At 38.3% G+C, this 9,758-nt stretch overlaps 1 protein-coding gene across 1 annotated transcript; it reads right to left on the reverse strand.

Annotated features, from left to right (window-relative positions):
* Nucleotides 1-3,012: 3,012 nt before the first annotated feature.
* On the reverse strand, nucleotides 3,013-5,659 carry LOC120735547 (calcitonin gene-related peptide 2). The gene is made up of 4 exons (XM_040034942.1): nucleotides 5,307-5,659; nucleotides 3,985-4,081; nucleotides 3,596-3,736; nucleotides 3,013-3,506 (listed from the first exon to the last, which is right to left on the reverse strand). The coding sequence occupies exons 2-4, from the start codon at nucleotides 4,062-4,064 to the stop codon at nucleotides 3,332-3,334; spliced, it is 396 nt and encodes a 131-aa protein (XP_039890876.1). The 5' UTR covers nucleotides 4,065-4,081; nucleotides 5,307-5,659; the 3' UTR covers nucleotides 3,013-3,331.
* Nucleotides 5,660-9,758: the final 4,099 nt, after the last annotated feature.

Genomic DNA, 9,758 nt, shown 5'->3' on the forward strand with positions numbered 1-9,758 from the left:
GGTGCAACTTGTTGCTCTTTTCTTTACTTGTGATATTCATATGTGTTATATTTGCTGTAATTTGTGAAGCTCTCTTGGCATATATATACATATATAATACATATATAATATATATATATAACAATAACACTTTCAGTATCAGAGAAATTAATAATTTTAGTCACTACAGAGACCCTTTATTACTGTAAAAGACATGTAAATCAATTTAGTAGTGAGAGGAGGTTAAAGTCCTTTGTTTTGAATTTTGGTGGCACAGCAACCTTCTTGTTTATATTGAAACACAACTGTACCTTTAATGCCACCGATCAATGTGGTCACCAGGCCATGAAGCAGATCTAAAATTCCATCAAAACATTCATCAACCGTCATTACCGCAGTGATAAACAACCCCGCAGCAGATAGCGGTTGCAGTGCCATTTGTGGTTTTACATGAGGCAATCGACAGATCTTGACATGATCCCCATTCACCGTCAGAGTGTTTGGGGGATAATGGCTGCATTGTTTTTGGATTCATCAGCAAAAGCCGGCACTTGTTCTATTTTTGAAAAACCTTTTATGCAGGTGCTAACCGTGCATGGGAGTGTTGATGTCAGTGTCTGAGATGATTGGGTCGCTGCTAATCAAACAGAGGTTAATGCTGTGCGTCATACGTCGCCTCTTGATATTCATTACCCTGAATAACCTCTGCAGAAAGGCAACACATGACTATATGGGAATACAGTATTTGTGGCAATTACTAGACTTTTACTTAGCTTAGAATGGGGAACTTTACCTATTCATGTATCTTCACATCTGCATGAGAGAAAGGCACCAGAGCAAGACTTTTAAAAAAGAAGTGAGGAGATTTATTTACAGATTACGTGAAAGCTAAGCTATCTATCTATCTATCTATCTATCTATCTATCTATCTATCTATCTATCTATCTATCTATCTATCTATCTATCTATCTATCTATCTATCTATCTATCTATCTTTAATGTCACATCATTCTTTAGTTAATTCCCTCAGCAGGTGGGAAATTATAAAGGAGAAAGTGAAGAAAGCAGAAGAGGGCCATGATGAAGAGGGCCATGATGATGAAGAGCTGTGAATCTGATTACACTGTAGCATAAATCAAATTAGTCACCTGAAGTATATACTGTGCAATATTACATACTGAAGGTTACATACTGAAGTAAGGTACAATATAAAAACTATAAACCTGCACTCACTGGTCACTTTCTCTGCTACACCTGTTCAGCTGTTCCTTAACACAAATATCTAATCAGTAAATCACATGGCAACAACTGAGTCTACTCCTGAAGTTCAAACCGAGCATCAGAATAAATATGACAGTGACTGTGAGAGTGGCATGGTTGTTGGGACGGGAGAGGCTGGTCTGAGTATTTCAGAAACTGCTGATCTTTGGGATGGTCCCAAACAACCATCTCTAGGATTTATGTAGAGAGTGGTCTGAAAAACAGAAAACATCCAGTTCTCTGGGTGAAAATGAAGATAATGGCCAAACTGCCTCGAGCTGATAGGAAGGGAACAGTAACTCAAATAACCACTCGTTATAACCAAGGTATGCAGTAGAATATCTATGTATGCACAGCACATCAAGTCACAAAGTAGATGGGCTACAGCAGCAGAAAACCACATCGGGTACTATTTCTGTCACAGCTGAGACTGGAATTCCCACAGGATCACAAAAATTGGAAAACTGGAATAAACTTGCCTGGTCTAATGAGTCTCAATTATTTGCTGTGACATTAGCTGTAAGCAACATCAAACTATGGATCCATCCTTCCCCGTATCAGTGCTGGTGTTGTTGTAATGGTGTAGCAAACTTTGGGACACTTAGTACCAACTGAGCATTTATACACCACAGTCTGACTATTGTTGCTGGTCATGTCCGTCCCTGTATGACCACAGTGTACCCATCTTCTGATTGCTGTTTTCAGCATCATGTCACAAATCATCTCAAACTTGACAATGAGTTCCCTGTACTTAAACAGTATAGTGAAAAGGTGTAGTCACATCATGGACGTGCAACTAACAAATCTGCAGGAGCTGTGTGACGCTGTCATGTCGATATGGGCCTGAAACTCTGAGGAATGTTTCCAGAAACTCATTGAATCTCTTCCATGAAGAATTAAGAGCGTCCTGAAAAAAAAGTGGCTTTAACGAAGGACTAAGAAGGTGTAGATAATACGGTGGCCGATGAGTTCATAGCACGCCACTTAAGGTACTTTTTGGATGCTTTGGGGTGCATCGTCTTCATGGCATTGATGTGCAAAGTTGGTTTGATATGGACTCAAATAACAGGCACTAAAAATGACTTGAAGAAAATGGTACCTCATAAGCTTCTGCATTTCATAATACCAGGAAGTCAGACTAATTATTTAGTGTTAAAAGTCCCTCAGAAGTTCCTACCGCTTCCCCTGTTTTGTGTGTCTTGAGCATTTGCTTGCGTCAGCAACATATACGACTTTTTTGTTTTACAGAAATGAAGGTGGTGTTTATCTTGTCTAGCAAGAAAGTGAACAAGTGTTATTCTCAAAATGCTGAACCATCGTTTGCTTGTGATGAGAGTGAAAGATGAGATTGAATTTGGGGCTGAATTATCAGCATTTCCTCTGAGTTTCTTTGGCTGCTGTGTTCCTCATGAAAGCTTGACGTTATGGCAAACGTGAGTTGTTTATTTCTTGGTGTTATGGAGCTGGGTGAATTAATGAGCTGCGTGAAATAGGATGGCTACTTCATTTTTTACGTTTATTCCAGTGGCAATGCAACTTTCAGAGTTTGCTCATAATCAAAGTGAAATAATTTTATTTGATTAATGGACATCTCCTGAAAGAAAACGTTTTCTGTACTCATCAGATGGATGCTAACAGCTCACAGCTCCTGCGTGCAGCTCTAATACAATAATGTGGCTTAAAATGCATAAAGGTTTTAAAAAATATAAATATATTTTTTTTTTACAATTTTATTATCAAAACAACAAATAACATTTATTTTATATTGCTTTACATGTTTTTTCCTTTATTTTATTTCCCATGAATTACTTTAACATTTGGTTGTTTTTTATTATTATTATTCCCATCATGCCATTGTGCAACAACATATGAAGCCACAACACACAAAAAGGCAGAAAAAAAATATACAGTGATGTTTTAAATCAAAGGCACTGTTTCTTAAGTTAAGAAAGTAATCAAGAAAAGTCTGTGATCATTGCCATCATTGCCATCATTATATATATGTCATTCTCACAATCATTGTTACATGATTGGTTATATCATCAGAGCTGTGAGGATTGCTGCAAATGCTGTGGAGTCTCCTCAGTTGGCACTAGAGATTCACGTAGCCTGAAGGCTCCAGTAGGTCTCTCTTGCCGTAGGTGGCAGATCCCACATTGGTTGGTGCGTACACAGTACCAATAGTGTTACTGGAACGGACCAGGAAGTCTGCTAGCCTCTGGGTGACGCAGGTGGCTGTGTTGCACTTTCTCTTCTCTATATGGTGACTAAGAAAAGCACAGATATTAAGAAACACCTCAAAAATACTCGTAGATTTCAACTTTTTTATAATGAAATCAAGCAATAATGCTGCTACCTGTTCATAGCTGTGAGCCCCCTTCGTGGCCGTGTACCCACGAGGCTGAGAAATGGGTTGGAGATTAGCCCGGGAAGCAACCAGGCTTCGCTATCTGGGAGATCGCTTTCTTGCTCGCTGGATGAGCTGGGACTGAAGTACCTGAATCACAGAGGACAAAGGGCTAAACCATTTGACATTGATGATAGGCTCTTGAAGATATCCACAACTCCCGAGAACAAGGAGAGAAAGTGGCCACTTAGCTCCAGCCCCACTTCTCCCTGCACAGTGAAACACTTTCCCCACAAATGAGCACAGTTGGTTTCCATCTTTGATTATCAACATTTGAGCCAAATGAAAGCCAAAGTTCTCCTGCACCTCGGCTCTCTGCTTTGAATGTGTTGGCTTACCTATAGCTTGGGGCAGCGGTGATGCAGTGCAGCAGCACAAGCAGCATGAGAAGAAGCACAGGCACCCTGAGGTGATACATGCTGTAAGCGTGATTACCTGCAAACACAACAGGAGTTACATTAGTTTATTGTGCTTCAGGGAAAACCAGCGAGACGTGTGATAGTTCTGTCTGATTCCCAACAAATTAGGTACATCATCAAAATAGATGTCAGGGTTTAACATAAGTGTTAAGCTATGTTAAATTATATTTGAAAAAATGCAATAAAGTTATAGTTAGATTGCCAAAAATGCATTTTTAAAAAAATCTTTGAAATAGTTTTAAAAGCAATTAAATCCATGGTATCGACTCATCTGATACTGGGATTTTTCCACCATAAAATGGAGCAAGCAGACATTTTCAAGCAGGAGCAGTCTGAAAAACAAAGCTTGTTGTTCCTGGAAATGCTGACATTATTTCAACTTCAGCAACGTGCAGCACAATAATTAGAATACAGTTGCTTTTAAATGCAAATCTGAAGGAACACTTGAGCTGACTTTGCAAAAACAATATGGGATGGATTCATTTAGAATTTTACTTCAACTAGGACAGTACATTTGCCAGTACTGGTTTCTTAAAGGTAATTTAATGGCACCAGATTTAAATGTTGAACATGCACGTATCATTTTATTCACATTGAATATATTTTAAATATATAAACATGTCCTGACCATGTGCATTTTTAGTATAGGGTGCAATATTTTCGGGATTTGATTTTGAAGTAAAAGTAATTAAGAATGTATTATTTTGTAATATATATCCAAATTTGCTGAGTAGCTTAAATGTTAGATTATAATGACATCATTTTATAACATTTCATTACTAATTAATCAGCTGCATATGTGTTCAAATGATGACAAAGTCTTTTATTGTGTTAGTCGTATGAAAATAGTAGCAGCAATCTCACTGTTACATCTGTTTACAGAACAACACATAATATTTTTTTAAAATAAATAGTTTGTTTTTTTTCCGTTTTTGTACATTTCAGTCTTAGTTATATTTCCACAGAATCATCTAACTTAATGTAGATTTCATCTACACATTTCCCTGTGCTCTATGTGAATTTCAATCTTTTACTTAATCTTCTAACCTCTCTTTTACTTACTTAAAAAATATGCAAGAAATAGACTTACTAAAATATTCCCTTTTTAATTTTTTAAAGAAAAATGTTACTATATACAAACTGAGATAAATGTCAGTTTCTTCTAGCACCTCATTAACAACTATAAATAAAACCTGTGGGGGAAAAAGACATCCAAGCCATAGGAAAGACAAAATACTCACTTTCTGTAGTCTTGGCTAGATCCCAGTCTGCTACTGGAGCTCTCCAAGGTTTGTCAGACTGTCACACAAGCCGACTGCAACAGTTATAGGCTCTCTGCTCAAACCACTTGTGACATCAGCTCTCTCCAAATATAGCCTTGCATTTTCATCTACAAAAGGGTGGGGTAGGGAATAAAGCGGGTCTTATACATGTCATATAACACTCGGTTCTACCGTAATGTACACTCTTTAATATTCACATGAGCAGAATAAAAAAAAAAGAACGAAAGATAATCGCAGTACACAAACACACGCACGTCTGCATACGTCACCATCCTCATCATCACAGTCGTCACTATTGTCATCAGCTGCCGTGATGGGACTGACCCGCCACAAACCCACACCAGGGAGAAGAACACTGTCAGGCTGTCTTCCTATTTACCTTGAGACATGTAGTGAACTTTTACTGTAGGTCACCAAACTCTGGCCTTAGCGCCTTCCTCTGGGCTTCAACGACGATGAATAAAACATGTGAAGATGAATTATCATCAATAATAAATGGTGCCTCATTATTTTGATGGGACGTGTCACAAGCAACACAGTATTAATTAATGAATTGATGGTAAAATTTGAGACACTTTAGAACCGCACGACCCAGCAGTGTGACAAGTTGAAAACTAGACTAGTAGTTGCATCTTCTTATTTAGTTTCCTAAAGACTGTATAAGCAAATATTAAGTTGTTTTCTTTTAAGTAAACAATATGCATCGCTTGGAATCCAAGAGGTGATTGATCGAGGTTTTATTTACTGAGATAAAAACCCAACAAGAGAGATTGCTCTCTGACTTGTGCGCTTAATCACCGCATCTAAACAGAAAACGTGTCCTTAACAACCACAAGACTTTTAGAACAATGTCCTTTGGGCAAATGAGACCAAAGTGGAGCTGTTTGGCCGTACTACACAGCACCGTGTTCACAGCATATCAGCACAAACACCTCATACTGGCTGTCAAGCATGGCGGTGGAGGGGTGATGATTTGGGCTTGTTTTACAGCCACGTTACCTGGGCACCTTGCAGTGACTCACGGAGTCAATGAACGTGTTACAATGGTCCAGTCAAAGTCCAGACCTCAACCTGGCTGAAATGCTGAGAGAGCTGTGCATAAATCAATGCCTGCAAAAATCAATGAACGGAAGCAAGATTGTACAGAAGAGTGAGCCAAAATTCCTCCACAGGAATGTGAGAGACTGATAAAGTCACACAGATAATGATTAGTTCAAGTTATTGCTGCTAAAGGTGGTTCTAAAAGCTACTGAACGATAAGGTGCACTTAGACAGATAGTGTGAAAAAATTCCTATCTACAGTCAGGGAATATCAGCCTCCCTTTGAACTGATAATCATGTTATTAAGTAATGTGTAATGTAATATGTATTATAAATCTGTATATATAGTATGTTTTAATAGTAACACACATTTATATAAATCTACAGAAAATAAGCAGCAAATACAAATAGACAATTCTGATGAGCTGTGGTTTTCACAGAAAGATATCTCATAAAAATGTAGTCATAAAACACTGCAAGAAAAAAAAAAGACCACCAGTTTCACAACAACACAGTGCATGACTCTTAATGTCATAGTTATTGTTACTGGTGAGCCAAAGAGAGCATCCTACTATCTCACTGGGGAGATGCCAGCACAGGCAGCAGGCTGCTGGTAAGTGCTAGTGGTTTTCACCGCAGATTGAGCTAACAGACATATAGTGCACTCTTAATGGACGTATAACACCCCCAAACCCACTGCGGTCTGACGAACACCTCCCTGAGTTTCCTGTAAGCTTCAAAAAAAAAAAAAAAAAGGTAACTGCAGTGACAGTGACAGGATATTTTTCTGATTCCTCTGCAGCTACATGGGTTTTTATTATTTCTTTGCACAATATCAGCTCAAAGTTTCAAAGTTGTGACTGATTTATTTACATTAATGCATAATCACGTGAGAGTCTGAAAACAATTACTTGATTTAGCTATAAACCAGAGATTTTGTGCCTCAGGACTTTTGGTAATTTACAACTTTTTGAGGAAGAAGAGAGAAAAGAAATTTTCTTTCTTTTAATGGAAGTCCTGGAAAACATTGAGTCAAGTCATGTCATCATGTGGTGCCTTGGATTGATTTTGTACATGCGAGAAGTCCAACCTTACAGTTTGATTTAGCACAAAAACAAAGCTCACACAAAACCAAGTGAACCTTCACAAGCTTCATCAAATCCTGTTTAATCCAGTTTTTCTCCCTTTCACTTTTAGTGCAGAGATTTCTGCTTGTAAGCATCAATAAATATGGTCAGCATGGTTCATTAGTATTCTTGTAGCACTGAATCTAAGTGGGATGAAACCTCACTGGAGAATCATTCGGACGTAAGCAAGGAGTGCCGGCAGCGCAGTGCTATGACTTGTTTGCACTGAGAGCGTCGACGCCTGGAAATGTTTCCATGTTTGTAGTTAACTACTGTCACATGGGCAGTTTGGCACGATGCATTACCTGATTGGTGTGGGAAAACTCTTTGGTCACATGATTTCATCACTTTTGTTTATTCGAGGGAGGAGCACTCACACACGGCACCTGTGTGTGTCAACTCTCTGGCCCGTGATGCATCCACAGATAAAAATAAACACTTGACGTCACCAACATCTACCTCTACATGGAAACCAAATAGCATGTTTTTTGAATTAATTGCATTAATGACATCTTAGTCAGGAAGGTGTTTTGTTTTGTTGCTTTGTGAATGCATTTTTTTACCTTCCTACTAAATATCTCTTGTACATCAAGCAGTCTTATGCATAAAGCTACGATTCTGGTGTTTTCTTTCTTCTTGGACAGCGTGCATAAGTGCAGAGAAACCCTCATATTTCAGTGGTATTTGTAAAAATATCTCTGCTAATGAGAAGAAACATACTTTAAGACATACTTCTGTGCGCAAAACAAGTCCTCGATTTTGCCTAAACTTAAATCTGATTAGGAATCGTTGTTCAAAAGACCAAATGTGACATGAAAGATTCAAGCTTAGGGACAAAACCTGCTGAGGATCTGCACCTAAAAATACTTTTATTTTCTCCTGCTGCCCGGAGCTTAACAGCATAGGCTGGTTGTACATTTCACACAACTCTTAACACAGCAACTCTCTCTCACACCTCTCTGGAGTGTTTTTTCTTTTCAACCTTTTCCCAACTGACGCAAAATCAAGCACACAGATTTTTACACTGGTCAAAACAGCTGGTGAAAACAAAGACACATTTAGCAGCTACATTTGTGATCTAGTCTTTTGTACTTCACCTTGATGTTTGAGCCTCACCGTACAGTCTAAAAATACCCCCCATCCCCTAAAACGTATCAATATTCCTGATCTTGTTTGGAATGTTTTTCATCTCATCATGTTTTCAGTTGATAAAAGATCTTGACTGCAGGCATTCCAGTTTAGCATCCAGACTCTTCTACTATGAAGCCATGCTACTGAAACAAATGCAGTATACAATTTCGAATTGGCCTTAGGGTTAAAAATATATTCCTCTAAAACGTTTTCAACATTCATGACACATTTCCACATATTCCTCCTGAATGACAAGTCTGCTTTTCAGTCTGAAGTATTTGGGCTCCATGTTTTCCAAAAAGTATTTCAAGGGTCGGTCTGTCTCAGCACAGAACAGTTTTCCATTTTGCCTCGGTCCATTTTATATGAGCCTTGGTCCACAGACAACAGCAATGTTTCTGGATCATGTTCACTTATGGCTTCTTTTTTGCATGACAGGGCTGCATTTCTGGATGGCACGGTCAGTGATCATGCCTGTTTTTAATGCAGTGCCACTTGAAGATCACAGGCACCTGATATGTTTTTTCAGGCTTGTCCTAAAGTCCTCACAATTTCATGTTGAGAAAAATTATTCTGAAATTGCTGCACAATCTGGAGATACTTATTTTTTTGTTTTTTGGTTACTGCATAGTGATAAACCTCTGACCTTTTTTACTTTTGAGAAACTTTGCCTCTCTTACCTGCTTTTATTACAATACAGAATCATGTTACTGAGCTGTTGTCAGGTAAACTAACCCTTTTGGAGACGTGTTGTTGCCACCAAATTCAAAATGACCTAGCATTTTTGTGGTTTATGGAATTTGCAAATCATTGCATTTTGTTTTGATTTCCATTTTAAAATGTCCTAACCTTTTGGAACTGGGATTGTACATAGAAGATGACTTTATATTATCTATAAAAAAGGGAAAGGGAACTGTGGTTCCCTGAGGTTTTTCCCATTTTTCAGGCAAATACTTGCTACTTACCAGCCCAGCTGTAAAAAAAAAACCTTGAAAGATCGTGTCACAAACCAGAAATGGAGATGGACTGCCTTCAAAGTAAACGTTGTGCCTCGGAGCTTTTACTTTGAAGGCAAACTTTCTGAATGTGTTGCTGCCATGCCCAAACGTTT

This window comes from Simochromis diagramma, unplaced genomic scaffold, assembly GCF_900408965.1.
Source record: "Simochromis diagramma unplaced genomic scaffold, fSimDia1.1 OVJJ01000816.1, whole genome shotgun sequence".
Lineage (NCBI taxonomy): Eukaryota > Metazoa > Chordata > Actinopteri > Cichliformes > Cichlidae > Simochromis > Simochromis diagramma.